This window comes from Styela clava, chromosome 4 (assembly GCF_964204865.1).
Source record: "Styela clava chromosome 4, kaStyClav1.hap1.2, whole genome shotgun sequence".
Lineage (NCBI taxonomy): Eukaryota > Metazoa > Chordata > Ascidiacea > Stolidobranchia > Styelidae > Styela > Styela clava.
Window position 1 is genome coordinate 23,979,092 of NC_135253.1, and position 20,725 is coordinate 23,999,816.

At 36.1% G+C, this 20,725-nt stretch overlaps 1 protein-coding gene across 1 annotated transcript in view; it reads right to left on the bottom strand.

Moving 5' to 3' along the window:
* The window catches only part of LOC144422144 (uncharacterized), a 30,200-nt gene that overhangs the window by 8,623 nt on the left and 852 nt on the right, over window positions 1–20,725 (bottom strand). Inside the window, exon 2 of the mRNA XM_078111980.1 lies at window positions 13,673–13,837. Within this exon, the coding sequence (XP_077968106.1) occupies window positions 13,673–13,837 (165 nt within the window). The remainder of the gene's footprint in view (window positions 1–13,672; window positions 13,838–20,725) is intronic.

Sequence of the window (20,725 nt, forward strand, 5' to 3'; positions counted from 1 at the left end):
AACCTTTCTTCGGGCTCAATGGCCTGACCGAAACTCGTTTATTTCGTCACGATGAACATTCTAAATGAAATTAATGTCGTTATAATTGAATTCTAACCATAGAATAAAACATGAACGTGGTAAAGTGGAATAACAGGGGAAAATTTTTTTGCCTCACTTTTTACAGTTTGTCGGACCGTCCTCTTGATGATAAATGACAGGATACAAATTACTAATAGTTGACATCGTACTATTTTAGTTTTTTTGTGGGAAAATTCCAACCATGACGCGGGCCGCGCGTTGGCGACCCCTGCCCTAAATCATCATCTCACGCAGACGGAAACAATCGTCAATGCTAAATACATTAGCCTCTGAAAATCGCTGGTGAGTTTTTCGATCTTGCGAAAATTTAAATAAAGGAGGGGGGATCAGGGTGGTGCACAATATTTCAGCAGTGTGCATCAGTTCAATTTGACAGACTTCTCATTAGACTTGGCATGTTTTACTTTCACTTACATATGGTGCAAAATGTAGTGATTCAAAAACCCACGCATGCAGTATAGCTTTGGCTCAGTTAATTATGTTTGAACAATATTGGAAATGTGTTTTCAGTGTTATTCTAGAATAATTTAGTATTCGAGCACGGACATAACTATCATTGACATTTCTCTTCATTTAACCGATCGCTTTTTCTTGTACAGAGAGAATAGTAATCACACTTCGTATAATTATAAGTTAGTACATTTATCCAGTATATATCACAAATATTAATTGCAATTACAAATGAACCACATGAGGATAACTATTGGACTAGGCCTAGGGATACAGGTAATTGAGGCTCGTAGGAAAATCAATAAATTGTGGATCGTTAAATATTCTTTACAATATGGACTATTTAGCCCACATTTACAGCATTGACATAATTCAATAGTTAATTTGGTTCTCTCTTTATTATGAATTTTTGATTGCGCAGAATAATGCATTTTGTGCAAATGAAACACTTAAAGAGTTTGTCTTTAGTTAGAATCGTATAAATATGCGCCAATCGTTACGATAGGTTACTGTAGAAATTGATATACTTTCTTAGTATTAAGCTTTGTCGGTGTCGATGACATAGCGGGAATAACAAAAACAATTAATTCACAATGTTGATTTAATGATTTTATCGGCTCAACTATGTTAGCGTGTAGCAAGTTAGAAATCCGAATTTCCCGAAATATTACAGCTCTCAAAATGGTGCTACCGTAGTATTCGTACCAAGATGGCGCACAACCTGCTAATCCCAACCTGGTACAGATGCTATGTTCAGGTTGTGCGTCATCTTGGTACACATACTTCGGGATCACCCCTCAAAATAGTTGAAATTTATTTGTGATATACGTGGCATTATCACGGCCTGGTTTTTTTCTTTATAGTTTCAGATTTTGCATAGTCCCAAAACGACAGATATACAACCAAGGTAAAACAGTAACTATAAATGCAATACAATACGAGCTGTAGACATGCAAATATCATAATGTTATATCTAACGATTCGAAATACAGTATAAAAGAAGACTATTGAATGAATTCAAACTTCAACGTTATAAAGGCGATGTAATCTTAAACTGCCATAACAAGAAATGAAATCCTAAACTGCTACCACCAGAAATGCAATCTTAAACATCTTGCTGAGCTTAGGGGACGATAATAAAATAAATACGTAACACGATAACACGTGAAAGAGAAAATGCGACACGTCGAATACGAGAAAACAACACAGTAATGATGACGACGACGAGATAGCGATAATCATCACGATGACGATGTACAACTGAAGGAATCCTAACTAAACTAAACTTTAGGACCACACGGACTGCCGACAGGCTCTGCAAGGTGTCCGCCCTTGATTGTAAGTAGGCGTAATGGAATAGCAGTTAAAGTGTTGGAATTCGACTGTGTTGCCAACGCAGGTCACACATCTCTGCTTTAAATCCAATTTTTACCATCTCAAACAGGGTGAAAAATGCGCAGGCAAAACCGAATTGGGAAAATCCTGTTTCTTCCTAAAATAGTGACCTTCAAATATCGTTAGATATCATTGCCTGCTTGTACATGGCTTTGTTCGGAGAGAAAGGTTTAAATAAGTGTCCTATAAAAATCTTCAGTGTGCTTTTTACAAAATTTTCGTCACAGGTATCTTAGTTACGAAATAACAATGTAAAATCCAAACTACGGCCATCCATAGCGATTTTATAGTTACGTATCGTAGCGATGACCTCACACTTATTCATGAAATTCTCTGTTTCCCCTGACATCAAGTTTCTTCAACTGAATATAAATTAGTTTGGAAAATTATAAATAGTTTTGCAGCGATTATAGGGTAGTTGATAGAATATATGTTTCGGAAAAAGATAATATCTCGATTTTTTTTATTTTATAAATTGTTTTAAATAAACAATTCAAATGGCAATCATTTTTGTTTTAATTAAGTAAGCGCATCCATAAAATCAAAATGGTCATGGGGTTAAATAAACCGCTTTTATGCTGACAGTGGGAAACAATTTAACAAAAATCATCCTAAAATAAGCCAATTGTCAAAATGAAGTTTTCATTCATGACATTATCTCGGTCTCTTGTATGTTGCTTTGTCATCTCCTTAGAAATAATTGTTGATAACTTCTTAAAGTCAGAAGTGCTTTCTGTTTGATCATATTACGACTAGAAAAATTATGGTTCTTAAAAAAACAAATGGATTATTTGTTTAATCATATTGCCGATAGTTTTGGCTCTCCCAAGCAAAGCAACCCAGCTTTAAAAAATCACGCGAGTTTTACAAATCGGGTTCAAATCCCAAGCCCACCATCTCACCCAAGGTGTGCCAAATTGGGTAGATTCTTGTCTCTCTAAAAAGATTGAAAAGTTTGTCTTTAGTTAGAAACGTATAAATATGCGCCAATCGTTACGACATGTTACGTTAGAAATTGACAGACTTTCTTAGTATCAAACTTTGTCGGTGTCGATGACCTATCGATTAGAGCAGTGGTTCTCAACCTTTTTTTGCTTGCGGCGCACTAAGCAAATAAAAAAATGCGGCACACTTGTACAAAAAATGCTTTTATACGATGCTTATTTAAACCTTTCGCTCCGAACGTTGTGTGACAAGTAGCCACTGATATCTAACGATGTGTGAATTTCAATACTCTAGGATGCAACGGAATCTTTCCAATTCGGCTTTGTCTGCGCATTTTTTTACCCTGGGTGAGATGATAGAAGATTTGAAAAAGAGATGTGTAATGGCAACACAGTTGAGTCCAACTCTCTAACTTAGGGGTCGGCAACCCACGGCCCGCGGAGTAAAATAATCCGGCCCGCGTTTATTCTAATTTAATTGTTTCCACGGTGTGGACTTATAAATGGTTTTGGTATAATGTTGTTGTTGTTCTGTAATACGGGAATTGCAAAACGATTTTTCCTCATGCTTCGCTGACTTTCGTTCTCTTAAAAACGAGTTCAGTCTGTTTAGTACTCCGTTTGATGCTAACGTGGAAACGGTTAAAGAAAATATTCAAATAGAGCTTCTTAAGATCCAATGCAATGAGGAAATAAAATCCACTTTTTATTCGAGATATGTGTGAATGTTTGATTTGTATAAAAATTGTCTTCTTGAGGGAAATCTCTATCCAAATTTGACAAACCAGGCGAAAAAAACTACATCGATGTTTGGAAGCACATATGCGTGGGAACAATTATTTTGAAAATGAACATTACAAAGAACAAGCACAGAACTATTAGTGATGCCAATTGAAAAAATATTTTAATCGAGGCTTCATCAAATGTGTCACCTGATGTCAATAATTTATCGAGCGTAATGCAACAAGAAGTGACACATAAAATTTCATTTTTGTCCTAGTAAGACGAATTGAGTCTTGTACTGTTCGCTCGCTATTTAAAGTATAAAGTAGTTTCAACTTTTGATCTTAGTAAAAATGTGATATATATATCAGTCACCCGTTCGAATTTTATATTTTCCGCAAAAATAGGTTTGGCCCGCCAAGAATTGCAACCCTAAATGGTCTGTAGTAAACACAAGCAATGAAACGCTATAGCATCGCTAGAAACTGCCCAAAGTATGAATAGCATTGGTTTGAAAATGTTGATTCAGACCTCTGAAAAGCTGGTATGATTAACTTGTAACCAAGATAGGAATGAAGGCAGATAACACTGTTATAATGACTTTGTATTGGCTTAGAATGTAATTTTAGTGATTTATTTCATCCATGTTTTAAGAAAAAGATTTTCTTGTCCCACGCCTTGTGGTTGAGTGATAAAATTCTAAATAGGAATAGAACGTAAAAGCATTCATGAAGCTATGACGTCACACATGGGGTGGTTTACGATTTGCTGCGCCGATTGCGGTCGACAATTATTACATTCGCTGCTGTTCGAAGCATTTATGCAGTAATGATTAGGTGGTGACGTCATCAAATCGTCGAGTGAAGTGTTGAATTTGTAAATTCCGCAAATACAATTGTGAATTTCTCTGTAACTATTTAGCTATGATAATGGTTGTGTAATTATTTTGTTGGAAAGGAACACAAGGAAACGATCAAATTAAAATGAAAGATGAGACGCAATAACATTCAAGGTTGATTTCTACAAGTTTTTGGACACACGGTCGTATATTCTCACATATTGTTGGATGTCAGTAGCTGCTTTTACAGAGCCTTGTTAGAAGCGAGAGACACGAGTATGCGTCACATAAAAAACAACTGAGGCACTTTAAAATATTTTGCCGTAGCCAGGGTGATATGAATATACCAGTGGTTATCATGCTACTGCCGATAAAGTATAAAGGCATGACAATTATTAAAATGAAGTTACATTTCAAAATTTGCGATAATCGTGATATTGCCGCGCCCTCTAGTATTCTGCGTTGTTATTTAAGTCACTTTTGCAAATAAATTACGGTATTTTTTTTTTTTATCTCATGAATATATATTTAAAACTTAGTAACCAGGGATGTTCTTATCGTTTTCGTACAGCATTATATCCGATTAGTATTCCTCAATTTTGGTTAATCGTAATTTTTGAAGTGCGCATAACATGCAAAAACGCCAATATTTCTGTTCCCCCGCGTAGTTCGAAATCGGTATTTCACATGCAACAGCTTCTGAAACAGGCGTCACGATCACGCCATTGCTGACATTTTCAGCGGACAATGATTTTTTTGTTGCGTCAAGTATTCAACTCATGAGCAATGCCAACATTCAAAAGGTATTTCTATACTTCTATATTTCTATAATTGTGTTTAACTTAAATCGTGGTTGCGGCCACTTATACAATGAGGGCACATTACTTTAATTACTCAATTATACTTTAATTATTCAACTCATATATCATCTTATTCCAGGTCTTGTGATGCGGTCCCCTGCATACGAAAAACTTATTGTCCCACGGGAACGTCGATAATTAATTTTTATCGCTCGGAACTGTGCGTGAAAACGCAATATTATGCGATCATTGGCGACGTAACGGTAATTAAAGGAGTGAATCTGAAACTCACATTTCCGACTGAAAATGATGGAAAAAATATTACGACTTAAATACGGTGTTATAAAATACCAAAAATAAACGAAGAACACCATAAACTTTGATGAGCCTTCGGTATGTGAAACAAAACTCTAGTTTATACGCTTTAAATCACTATAATTTGATTGATAACTTGAAAGCTATATCATGGTCCATTCTTAACCGGCAAAATATCAATATTCGTTTCCTGAATTGTCATTTCACGAAGAAGGAAACAATCGTCGATGCTAAATAAATTAGCTTGTAAAATCGCAGGCATTTGTTAACGACTTTTCCAATCTAATAAAATTTAAATAAGGGGAGGTGGAGATGATCAGGATGGTACACATTAATGTGTAAGGAAGCTATATTATAGTACATTCACCCTGCCCAGCCGGTCGGTCTAGTGCTATTTTACATGGGATTATTTTTTTGTCAACCATCAGGCCCTAAAGCTTCACTCATGGCTTTTTAATAGCGTGTGATGGAGCTCTATTCAGCAATATATGTAAAACGCACTCCTCTAATAATTATTCCTAATAAATTAATTTTTATTTCAACGTTTTCTTGTGTTATTTTCCAACAGAATAACACCAAAATCACTATTATAGCAAGAATGGTTACTCTAAAATTCACGATTGTATTTACAGAATTTTCAAGTTCAAGGCTTCAATTGACAATTTTGATGACTCACACCTTTAATTATTAGTGCACACGCCCCCCTCAATGCAAAAAAATGTTACTTTTTTTGACGGAAATGCGCGTAGAAAGACGTAAACATTCTAATGCTACGCTACTCGTGAAAATTACCATTAATTTTACGTTTTTTACACGTTTAAAAAATCTCGATACCTCTGTCAAGTATGGTGCAGCCGAAATCATATTTATCAAAGCATCACAGCGCCAAGGATGGTATGTATGACTGAAAATACATGCTAAACCAATAACGATAATATCGGTCAGAGACCGAAGACTTATCGATCGAAAGTTAGGCGATCCCCCAAACAGCGCTCTTACACCATAGTGACACCTTGTGTCCCGTCACTACTCAATTGATAACTCGCTAATTATACGACATAATTCGCCCAAAATCAATAGGCTTCTGGTACGAGATATGATGAATGCACATGCAAAATTTGGAGCGGATTCATTCTCGCTTTTGTGAGATATCGCGTGCATCTAACAGACAGACAAACAAACAAACAAACAGACAAATACCTATCAACATACTTACCGATCTTAAGATCGATAAGTAATAGGAAAATCGTGATACCGGTATGAATAAGCTAAAAAAACAAACTACTAAAATTTGCGAAATTTATTGCTAATCCGCGTCAAGAATGTGATATTCTGCAAAGTTTGTCGAAAGTGACACCAGATAGTGATTAGGAAAAGGCAAATCGTGGGTGGGAATGGGAAGCTGACTATCTAAAATGCCATTTAAATCACGAAAGCACATTGACGCACTAGATGCAATAACTCAGAAGCAAAACGTGGGTACATAAGAAGGTTCTTCACCCCAATACCAACCGCTAAAGAGAGTGAAGTTTTGAAAACCCCGTCAAGAAAAATAAAGTCTCACATAGATAGTGTTCTACCATGTGTTAAGCTGAATTCAGTAATATTGTCCCGCAAAGTAATAAATAGTCGTATGTCAAAGTACATTAAATTGCCGCATGCATGGTGGAAGCAAAAATTTTTGAAGAGCATAGACTTTGACGCCACGGAAGAAATCATGCAGAGGATAAGACAAGCAAAATTTCGTGCCCTGATTTTGATGGAAGCAATGATATTTAAACAACAAAAATGTTAGTATAACGTATAAATATGCGTCAATCGTTACGATATGTTACTGTAGAAATTGATATACTTTCCTAGTATTAAGCTTTGTAGGTGTCGATGATATGGCGGTTAGGAATACCAAAAAAATCAATTCAAAATGTTGATTTCATAATTTTATGGGCTCGACTATGTTAGCGTATAGCAAGTTAGAGATCCAAATTTCCCTAAACATTTCAGCTCTCAAAATGGGGCTACCGTAGTATTCGTACCAAAATGTCACACAACCGGCTTACCCTAACCTGATACAAATACTATGTTCAGGTTGTGCGCCATCTTGGTATACATACTCCGAGATCATCCACACAATAGTTGAAATTTATTTGTGATATACGTGGCATTATCACGGCCTGGTTTTTCTCTTTATAATTTCAGATTTTGTTTTCAGATAATGAAATTCATCGTTCGCGACGAATTCATGTGTTTATCCGTTATCTTTTAATATATTTCTCGATGTATTTCGATTGCTTCTCTTTAGACCAATGGTTCCCAAACTTTTTGTACCATCGCCCCCCTACAGTAGTTTATACAAGTTCATCGCCCCCAAGCACTGCGAAAAAAATGTCAAGTTTGAAACGAATATATTACAGACCGAATAACGAGATAAATCATAGTTTATAGTATTTTTTAATGAGATGGATGAGCTTGGTGTTTTTAGCGAGTTTTTTATAATAACTGAAATTACCCTGTTTACTGATGGAAAGGCGATTTCGTTGTTTTGATAGCAATGGTAGCACAGCTGAAAACCCCTCATCATATTAGCGGTCGGAAATGAAAGAATCTAGGGTTCTATTTCCTCAAAAACCGCCGTGTACTCTTGCCTTATAGCATTTAACTCCCTAAATTCACCCCATTTTACATTTAGGGTTGCCAATCTTTTGCGGGTCGCATATACCTTTTGAAAGTTAAAAACGGAACAGCGGGCAAAAACCGCAACCATTCGTGAACTCAACTCAGTCGTCTTATTAAAAAATTATTACAATGACATTTAATGTGACACTGTCTTGTTGCTGCATCACGCTTGATAGCTTTACGACGCCAAGATTGGCTGATTTTCTAAATGGGCATCACTAATCCTAGTTCTAGCTTGATTTTTTGTATTGTTCATTTTCGAAAATAACTGTTCGCACACATATGTATTTCCAAACATCGAAATGAATGTTATTGCATGGTTTGTCAAATTTTGATAAAGATTTTTGTTAAGAAGATACACTCTTACAAAAATTAAGCAGTGATGAATCCCTCGAAAAAAAAGGAAAAATTTCCCTGGGTCAAGGGTCGGGGAACGGTCCATTCAGTGGAGCGTCCCGGGCCTGATTATTTTACTTCGGCCGCCGTATTTTGCCGACCACTGGAATACGGAAACGACCGTAACTTACTGCGAAGACGAGTCCAGCAATCCTTTCGCGTGTGATAATCGCCTACGTGATTCAAACATACGAAAGCACGCACAGTACAGTAATCAAGTGCACGATGCACCGAACAAAAACAGTTTTCTAGAAATCGCGCCCCTCTGTAGCGTTATTGCCCACCGGGGGGCGATATCGCCCACTTTGGGAATCACTGCTTTAGACGACGGGTTGTATGCTCATTGTGAAGGTTCAGAATTTTTCATAAAATTCTGACAGTCAGAATTTTATGAATAAGTGCAAGGTTATCGCTACGCTACGTAACTATAAAATCGCTATGAATGGGCATAGTTTGGGTTTTACATTGTTATTCCGTAACTAAGATACCAGTGACGAAAATTTTGTAAAGACCACAATAAAAAATTTCTATAGGACACTTATTTAAACCTTTCTCTCCGAACAAAGCCATGTCCAAGCAGTCACTAATATCTAACAATATTTAAAGGTCAGGGAGAAACAGGATTTTCTAAATTCGGTTTTGTCTGCGCATTTTTCAACCTATTTGAGATGGTAGAAATTGGATTTAAACCAGAGATGTGTATGGTGGCCCATCGTTGTCACGCGTAAAATTAAAAAAAAAATGAAAAAATAAAATGAAGAAGCGAAAATAAAAAAATAGTTGTGAAAAAACACAAAAATAATTGAAGAAAAAAGAAATAAAAAAAAAATTAAAAAAAAAAATTAAAAATAAAAATAAAAAAAAAACATGGAAAAAATTAAAAATAAAAACGAAAAAAAAAAAAAAAAATTAAAAAAAAAATGAATAAAAAGAAAATAAAAAGGTTAACAACGATGGTCCGCCTTGTGGCCCATCGTTGTCACGCGTTTTTATTTTTAGAAAATTTGATGCTGCTTGGGACCAACGTTGTCAGGCTTAATCCCACACGCACAAATGTGTTTCCTGGGTTTCTAACTCACTACTGATTTTCATGAGCAATATTCAATAAATTCAACATGAAAGTGTTCTATAAATTCTCCATGCTACAAGTTCAACCATAAGCAATACATTTATAATAATGAAAGAGAATATAGAATTGAATACAAAAATTCGGAAAATTTGTTTTTACGTGTAGAAGGTAATTTAATTGGAAAATGCTGCTTAACTGCTCAGTTGTCTGGACACTCGTTCGATGCCGGTACGGTACCGTCTGACCGTTCCGGTACCCATGCAATCACTCATGAAAGAATGAGAGATACGGATAGTCTCGTAGAATATAGACTACTGAAACACTCTCTGCGCCTGCCCCATACCGTACAGCCGTAACGTACCGATCCAGACAAATGATAAATCGCCCGTGCTCAATCATTTATTTCAATCCATACCTCGACTCACTATATTCTACTAGGATCGAGGTATGGATTGAAATAAATGGTTGAGCACGGGCGATTTATCATTTGTCTTGATCGGTACGTTACGGCTGTACGGTATGGGGCAGGCGCAGAGAGTGTTTCAGTAGTCTATATTCCACGAGACTATCCGTATCTCCCATTCTTCCATACGTGATTGCATGGCTACCGGTATTTGGTAAGACGGTACGGTACCGGCATCGCGAGTGTCCAGACAACTGAGTAGTTAAGCAGCATTCTCCAATTAAATTACCTTCTACACGTAAAAACAAATTTTCCGAATTTTCGTATTCAATTCTATATTCTCTTATCATCATTATAAGTATATTACTTCTTGTTGAATTGTAGCATGGAGAATTTATAGAACATTCATATTAAATATTGCTCAAGAAAATCAGTAGTGAGTTGGAAACCCAGGGAACACATTTGTGCGCGTATGATTATGCCTGACAACGTTGGTCCCAAGCAGAAGCAAATTTTCTAAAAATAAAAACGCGTGACAACGATGGGCCACGAGGCGGACCATCGTTGTCAACCTTTTTATTTTCTTTTTATTCAATTTTTTTTTTTTTTTTTCAATTTTTTTTTATCATTTTTTTTTCAATTATTCTTATGTTTTTTCACACCTATTTTTTTATTTTCGGTTTTTTATTTTTTATTTTTATTTTTAATTTTACGCGTGACAACGATGGGCCACCATAGATGTGTAACCTGCGTTGGCAACACAGTTGAGTCCCACCACTTCAACTGCTATTCCATCGCGCTTACTTACGAACAAGGTCGGACACCTTGCAGAGCCCGAGTATATTTGATGGTAAAGATCATCGCTTTACTACATCGTAACGTTGTTTTTTCGCGAATGACATCGAAACACCGATTAAAATAAGATTTTCAGACCACAGAAACGACCTAAAATATAACCGTTTCAGTGCTCAAGATGTAAAATGATTGCCGACACAACCACGCATTTTATTGAGTGCAATTTACTAAATTTAATAAAGGTCCTATTAAGTTGCATCAAGAGCTACAACGACCATGCGTTTCACCTCAATACCGGCGTGATTAAAGATCGCTAGGGTGGGGAAAATCAAATATTTTTATCAACCCATATAATTCAAATATTTCTATCGATTACCAAATATTTCAAATAAATAACAAGAGTCCAGAACGTTAGCCGCCCTAATGTTTGTAAGCTAGCTTTCCGTCCGTTTTCTTTTTTTTTACACAAGTACCAATTCTTACGCAACGGTGGATGTCAAAGTTTTTGGTTTTTATATTTCTGGCAGAATAAGCGTCCACATCATGTTAAAGACAATTATCAGGAAGGGAATGTAGAGCTCAACTACTTTTATTCTGATTTTTATGTTTTGCGTTTGTTTGATCTGTATTATCAGCGTTTGTGAACTAACCGTCCGAATTTTTAAAAGGCTAACAATATTAGCTTCACTGGCTCAGGAATGCGGATATTCATGAAGACGATAGTTTACTTTTCTATCTTGTCTGAGTTATTTTTGCATTGAATAAAAACTATGCAAAGTCGGCATCGCGTGAATCCTGAATGCTATTTTGAGACTAAATGCTAGCCAGAATAATATTTATATCCCTAAATTTAGCGAAAAATGAATAGAATATCTTATTATCTTCTTCGACATTCCTCAGTCTAGGACAGTGGTTCCCAACCAGGGTCCGCGACACATTAGTGTGCTGCGAAAAGATTTTGGTGTGTCGCAAAAAGATTTCCTTTTTGGATTTATTTCAAGTGATTCCAATTTCCAATCCCTTGGATTCCACAAGAATTACTCATGGCTCTTGCTAACAAACAGAAACGTCAAATTTGAGGAGTCATATTTCAGATATTGTTTTAATTCTAAGTTTTGCATAATGCGCGCCAAGACCGTTTCGTAAAATTGGAAATGTCAACCAAGGTAACAAATTATTGTGCGAAATTTTTCCCAAATTTGACTAGTAGAATTGCCATTATTGCCTATTTATTTAATTATTACTTGAACTCAAAATAACATTTAGGATTCACGCAATGACTTTGCAGGGTTTATATTCACCATTCAATACGAAAATAAAACAGACACAATAAATAGGAAAGTAAAATTATGAGAAGGTCAACTATCGTCTTTATAATTATACGCATTCCGACGTCGGAAATGATAATATTGTTAGCTTAAAATAGGGACAGTTAATTTACAATCGGTGGGGAGAAAGATCAAAACCGGCGTAAAAGATAAAAATCAAAATAAAAATTCACCCTCTAATAGCCGTCTTTAACATATGTCGCCCAGATGAACGCATAGTTAGAAATATAAAACCAAACGTTGCGTAAGAATTAATCCTAATTCTTTTAAAAAAAGACAGGACGAGCGGAAATAGCTCACCAACATTAGAATGCCTATCATTTTGGATGTCCATTGTATTTGTATTAAAAATATCCGATATTCGATAATTCGTTAAAAATATTTGAATTATTCGATTCGGTCAAAATATTTTGCCCATCCTTGCGATCTGTAATCATGCCAGTAATCAGGCAAAACGAGTGGTAGCACAAACACTGACGCAATGAAACTTAATAATAAAACCTTTGTTAAATTTATAGTAAATTGAACTACTTCACGAACGCGTGGTGGAATTGACGATTATTTCATATCTCGAACACAGAAGCGGTTATTTTTCGGATAGTTTCTGCGGTCTGAAAAGTCGAATAAGCGTTTCGACATAGTAAATGCTACGATCTTTGCCATCAAATTATGCTCGGGCCTTGCACGAAATTCATAACGTGAAGAGATTAGTTCATCGGTGAAAATTGTTTATAACAACTTTAAACCTATTTAGTGTTTTTAGCGATAATAATTAATTGTTGTAATGAAATACGGGTTGTTTTCCTCTTTCATTTCCTTTGCTAGTGCTGATAATTACACCATTGAATGATTTTGGCAATGGGAAAAAACATTAAATTGTAACAAAAATAAATTAGGGTGTGCAAAAGTGAGAATACCTGTGATAATAATAAGGCTACACCCAAGGCGAAGGACGAGAAAAAACCAAAGCGTATCGCGTCAAGTATTACCCGTGCGCCGCGCATCTTTCACAATAATGTGAGGTGCTCCGAAGGTGGGTCTCGTGTACATTATTGTAAGAAAACATTGGTGGTATCGGTAACTATTAACCATCCATTTAACATGCAGGATATGTTATATTACCAAGAATAGAATTCCCCTTATCCGATCTTCTATGCTCTTTATTATTTTATAGCTAAATGGCTTCAAGAGTAGGAAATGTTCCTGTTTTGTGATAGGTGTGCCGCGAATATTTAAATAGCTCAATAGTATGCCGCGACATAAAAAGCAAAGCAAAGCGGCATAGGTCCCGTGGTACCCGATATTTGAATAGTAAAATTGTAAGAGATTTACAAAAAAGATTATTGTGACGTAACAATGTATCAACACGACACCATGATTCTTGGTTGACAATGCAAGTTCGGCCCCGAGGGCTTATCAGTATGAGACGAAAATAAATAATCGAGATCAATCTCAATTTCACCTTGGCACCACGAGTATTGTTTTTGAATCCTTCCATTGCTTCAGCTGTCAGTTTGCACCTGCTCATGTTAACATCTTCCACTTCACATTGTAAAACGACAGATGCGAGCTGAGAAACACCTTGCACTCCTAAAGTACTGTTTCCCCCGACGTAAAGTTTTTTCAACTAAATATAAATTAGTTTGAATAATTAAAAAAAGTTTTGCAGCGATTATAGGGTAGTTGATAGAATATATGTTTCGGAAAAAGAGAATATTTCAATTTTTTAAATTGTATAAACAATTCGAATGGCAATCATCCTGGTTTTTGTTCTGATTAAGTAAGCGCATCCGTAAAATCAAAATGGTCACGGGGTTAAATAAATCGCTCTTATGTTGAGTGGGAAACAATTTAACAAAAATCATTAGAAAATAAGACAATCGTCAAAATGAAGTTTTTATTTGCAAAATTCATGACATTATCTCGGTCTCATGTATTTTGCTTTGACATCTTCAATCTGTAATCGGAAAATATGCCATCTTCTTAGAAATAAGAAGTCAAATGCATATCAGTTTTTGCTGAATAAAAGCCTTGGTTTGGAAATTTTTTATGACGTAAAAAGTCGTAAGTGAACGTTTGGTGTGAAATTGTTGATAATTTCTTGAAGTCCGAAGTGATGTGGTTCAGTTTGATCATGATACGACTAGAAAAATTATGGTAAAAAAAAACAAATGGATAATTTGTCTAATCATATTGCCTAATCGATAGTTTTAGCTCTCACAAGCAAAGCAACCCAGCTTTAAAAAATCACTCGAGTTTTACAAATCGGGTTCAAATCCCACGCCCACCATCTCACCTAAGGTGGGACGAATTGGGTAGAGTTTGTCTTTAGTCAGAAACGTATAAATATGCGCCAATCGTTACGATATGTTACCTTAGAAATTGATAGACTTTCTCAGTATTAAAAGTTGTCGGCATCGATGACCTAGCGATTAGAGCAGTGGCTCCCAAACTTTTTTTGCTTGCGGCGCACTATGCAAATAAAAAAAATGCGGCACACTTGTACAAAAAATGCTTTTATACGATGCTTATTTGAACCTTTCGCTCCGAACGTTGTGTGATAAGCAGCCACTGATATTTAACGATGTGTGAATTCCAATACTCTAGGATGCAACGGAATCTTTCCAATTTAGCTTTGTCTGCGCCTTTTTTTACTATGGCTGAGATGATAGAAAATTAAAAAAAAAGAGATGTGTAATGGCAACACAGTTGAGTCCAACTCTCTAACTTAGGGGTCGGCAACCCACGGCCCGCGGAGTAAAATAATCCGGCCCGCGTTTATTCTAATTTAATTTTTTCCACGGTGTGGACTTATAAATGGTTTTGTTATAATGTTGTTGTTATTCCGTATTACGGGAATTGCAAAACGATTTTTCCTCCTGCTTCGCTGACTTTAGTTCTCTTAAAACGAGTTCAGTCTGTTTAGTACTCCGTTTGATGCTAACGTGGAAACGGTTACAGAAAATATTTAAATAGAGCTTCCTAAGATCCAATGCAATGAGGAAATAAAATCCACTTTTTATTCGAGAGATGTGTGAATGTTTGATTTGTATAAAAAGTATCTTTTTGAGGGAAATCTCTATATAAATTTGACAAACCATGCAAAAAAATCCACATCAATGTTTGAAAGTACATATGCGTGGGAACAATTATTTTGAAAACGAACATTACAAAGAACAAGCACAGAACTATTAGTGATGCCAATTTAAAAAATGTTTTAATCTAGGCTTCATCAAATGTGTCACCTGATGTCAAAAATTTATCGAGCGTAATGCAACAAGGAGTGTCAAATTAAATTTGATTTTTGTCTTATTAAGACGACTTGAGTCTTGTACTGTTCGCTCGCTATTCAAAGTATATAGTTTCAACTTATGATCTTGGTAAAAAGTGTGATTTATCAGTCACCCGTTCGATTTTTAGATTTTCTTGAAAATATATGTTCGTCCCGCCAAGAATTGCAACCCTCAATGGTCTGTAGTAAACACAAGCAACGAAACGCTATAGCATCGCCAGAAACTGTCCGAAATATAAATAGCATCGATTTGAAAATGTTGATTCAGACCTCTGAAAACTTGTAACCCAGATAAGAATAACGACAGATAACACCGTTATAATGACTTTGTGTTGGCTTAGCAGGTATTTTAGTGATCCATTTCATTCACGTTTTCAGAAAAAGATTTTCTTGTACAACGCATTGTGGTTGGGTTGTAAAATTGTAAATAGGAATAGAACGTAAAACCATTCGTGAATGTCGCTGTGACGACACTCATTACTTATCGATCTTAAGGTATTTGTCTGTTTGTTTGTCTGTCTGTTAGGTAAACGCGATATCTCACGAAAGCGAGGTTGAATCTTCAAATTTTGCATGTGCATTCATCATATTTCGGATCAGAAGCCAATTGATTTTGGATGAATTTTGTTGTATATTTAGCGAGTTATTAACTAATTAGTGATGAAGATATCTGGATTTTTGCAAAGCGAGAGATTTTTGAGACGCGCTGAATGTGTGTGTGCCAGCGCAAGTTTTCACGCTAGGGAATCAGAGCGAAGGATACACACCACTAGATCGTATCTCGTGATTAATCTTCAAGTATTGTCCATATCCCTCTTGTAACTTTGACGTCGTCGCGATGCGCAAGTTTCCTTCGAGAAATTTTCCACGCTATTGAGTCTAGAGACATACCCATCTATCGGTATCGGCAATATCAGCCAATTTTTCGGTATCGGTAGTGTATCAGTATCGGCTAAATTTAAACCGATATTTCCGATATATTTAGCTTCTGAATATGATCTAGAATGTTTTGAAAATTAGGTTGGAATACTGATCTTGAAATTATTTTTTCTTGGATGGATCTTGAACTATGAGCCATGCATGTCCCCACCCCCGCTAATAGAGACGGGGATCCTATTTCGGCCTATTTCTAACCATTTATCAGCCAAACTGGCTCAATCAATTTGAGTATTTTTGCTGCCAAATTTTTACATTCAAATTTTTAATATTAGATGGTAATTATGGAAAAATATATCAATCGAATATTAGTGGATGTTCCGATGTGTAAAATATAAAATACGACGCTATATTGGTCCACAATCCTGCGCGCGTAACTCAATGTATCAGTTTCATACGATAAGTAGGCTAAACATTTATTTATTTTACCACCAACAGCAGCCAAATCCTATTAGTTTTCTAATTGAACACGAGATTACTAGCGCCACTGCTCAATGCATCTGAATCAATTACCGCATTTGGATCCCAAACATCTACTTCCTAATAAATATATATGTGTGTGATATGTCATTTTTTATTCGGAAATAATGTGCACTATTAATAATGCTCAAAGAGTATTGTTTTAAACCGTCTGTATTGCACACTCGAGGTAATATTTACATAGTATCGGAATATCGGCAATATCAGTCATTTCCGAATATCGGTGTATCGGTATCGGCGTTTTTATGGTATCGGATCGGTATCGGCGACAAAAGTGGTATCGGTACATCTCTAATTGAGTCAGAGCGAAGGATACACGCCGCGAGATCGTATCTCGTTGATTATAATTACTTTTTAAGCAATGTCCATAATCCTCTATCAGGTTCGGGGTTGCAGAATTCCTCACCAAAATATGGCTGTGTTTGGATAGCCGTCGCAACCCGGGTTAGCGCCGTTGTATTTGACACAAAATATAGGATTGGTAAATAGGCGATTGGCTAGAAACTAATCAAAACAATCAAGTTCGGATTTGCAGAATTTTTCGAATCGAAACCGCAGTTTCTGTTTTGGGGATCCCCTAACTTTCGATCGATAAGTCTTCGGTCTAAGACTGATATATTCGTTGGGTTGTTTACGACTTGCTGCGCCAATTACTGTCGACAATTATTACATTCGCTGCTGTTCGAATCTTTTATGCAGTAATAATTAGAGAGTGACGTCATCAAATCGTCGAGTGAAGTGTTGAATTTGCAAATTCCGCAAATGCAGTTGTGAATTTCTCGGTAACTATTTTAGCTATGATAATGGTTGTGTTATTGTTTGTTGGAAAATAACACAAGAAAACGATCAAACTAAAATGAAATATCGGACGCAATAACATTCAAGGTTGATTTCTACAAGTTTTTGAACATAGGTCGCATATTTAGAAAAATTTATACGAGCGTCCTTTAGTGTCACCTCGCGGAATAGAACTCCAGCAAACGCTTTTAAAAGGGCATGAGGGTCGTTTTAGGGGTTAAATGGTTAAACGATAATGAAAAAGAGACCATACGAAATGGCCCCAGTATACTAGGCTAGACAGGTTATTTAACCGTCTCGAGTTTACAAATCGAGTTCAAAATCCCATGCCCACCATCTCACCGAGGGTGTAACGAATTGGGTAGATTATTGTTTTTCTAAAAATAGTATCTTCTTAAATATTGTTGGATGTCAGTGGCCGCTTATTCAGTGCCTTGTTAGCAACAAACGACACAAGTATGCGTCATATAAAAAACAACTGAGGCGCATAATTTGATGACAAAGATCATAGCATTCACTATGCCGAAGCGATTATTGGACTTTTCAGAAAGCAGCAACTATGTAAAAAAGATAACCGTTATTGTGTTCGAGATATGAAATAATCGTCAATTCCACCACGCTTTCTTGAAGTTGAGCAATTTACTAAAGTTAATAAAAGTTTTATTAAATTTCATTGCGTTAGTGTTTTGACAACCACGTGTTTCGCCAGATTACTGATATGTTACTGTAGAAATTGAACTATTTTCTTAGTATTAAAATTTGTCGATGGCGATGACCTAGAGAGGTTGGAGCAACGTACGAATAACAAAAATAATGAATTTGAAATGTTGACTAAAGATGTTGGCGTCACGGGTTAAAGGCCTCAGATGAAAACTCAATGAATGATCTCCACCTCACACAGGGTGTTATTTAATTGAATAATCAGTGTCGAGTCGGGAGAAATGTATCACTTGAAAAATGAAACTCTTTATGTATTATGGGATGCTTGTACACAGCCTTGTTTGCGGAGGTTGTGTTTGAGAATTCTTGAGATCGGCAACGGTAAAAACCTTTCATAAAATAATTACATTTTCGTGCAGTGATGTTACTAATCCTGTCAAATCAACATGGTCGATAAGCCAAAATACAAGTTTTTACGTTGATTGAGAAAGATTTTGATCGTACCATTACAGATCTCACAATAGTTCATATGTTCATGATACACTATGTATAATCACGGCCTCCAATTTTTCACTCTAATAAATTTATATTTTGATTTAGGTATAAAATTGCGTCGAATCCATGTTTTTCTCCACTAAATGTTGATATATTTCTCAAATAATTCGATTACTTTTTCTTACACAATAGGTTCTATGTTTATTGTGAAGGTTCAATTGCGCAGAATAATTCTTATCAAACTAATGCAATCCTTTCACAGTCAGAATTTCATGAATATGTCTGTGGTTATCGCTACGATTCGTTTCCCTTGAAGCATAGCGTCTTCAACTGGATATAAATACATTATGAATAGCTTTGCTGCAAATATACCGCGAATAATAAAAAAGTATTTCGTAGACAAAAAAAAAATGTCGGAATGAAAATACATTTGATGGGTAAAGTGTATAACCAATGTAGATTTAAATATTCATTTGGCAATGGCAATCATTTGAGTCGTATACTTCTATAGTCAGGACTACGAGAAGTTTAAGATGCAATGGCCCCAAGATCGAGCAAACTGTGTTCAGGTTGCAGACCGAAGGGGATCTAGATTTCAAATACACCTCCCACCACTTCACTCGTGGTGTACAATGCGAACTTGAAATGTTCTGCCGATTCAGAAAGATATTTTTTGTAATAATACACAAGAAATACAGTTTAAAAAGTCAAAATATTACAATCAGACAGCCTTTTTAGATTAATTAATTTGATTATTAATTCTAACGCGAACAAAAATTGAATAGTCTTATAATCACGTTTGTAAAAAAGTCTTTGATGCGATGCGAATCCGGAGTTGGCACCAAAGTTATGTTGTAGACCAGGATCGGACACCTGGAGGGCAGTCGCAGTAATCTGGTCTACATTTAAACATAGTTGTTTCCACCTTACAAAATTATCATTTCCGGAAAGTGAGGTAATCAAGCGCGAACAAACGGTTAATAGTTATCGATATTATAACTGTTTTCTTACAATAATGTACACTACAGCGGCTTCCGAGAACCTGCATTATTGTAAAAGATGCGCGGCCACTCAAACGCATGGCCGATGACGCGCTTCGATTTTGCTCGCCTTTCCCCGTTCCACGCCACGCTTTTAAATTAATCACTGGTATTCTCACTTTTGCACAACTTTCGGTAATTCATATTTGGTACAACTTGATATGTTTTACCCATTGCCAAGATCATTTAATAGTGTTATTGTCGGCACTTGCGAGAGAAGGCAAACAAACTGTATTTCATTACAACAATTAATTATCGCTTAAACACTAAATAGGTTCAAAGTTGTTACAAACAATTTTCACCGCTGGACGTATCTTTCCAAGATATGAATTTCGTCCAAGGCCCGAGCATAATTTGATGACAAAGATCATAGGATTTACTATGTCGAAGCGATTTCTGTGTGCTAGCAAAAGCCGTGGGGTAATTCTCGCAAAATTAAAGTGATCGGTTTGGTGACGCGCGAGTTCGTTGTTCAACCAAAGCGGCTAGCTACTGGAAAGATAGTATATTGACATGCTAATACCAAAGAGAATGACCAAAGAGACGGCGCAGTGTTTTTTGGTTGGCAATCCGAGTTCGTCCCAAAAATTATGGAAAGTGTCCGCCTCTGCTGAAGACAAATAAAAATATTCGCGTCCTTAATTTTATGGCAAAAATTTACTGAATAACGTAAAATAATTATTTTGTAAAATAGATCATTATGCGGTAGATTTGGTAGTTTTGCTGGGCCTAACTATGTGGGCTTCGCGAGTTAAAATTATCTCGAGTTCTAATTCCATAGCAACCACCTCGAAGGGTAATTGAATGGAGTGTG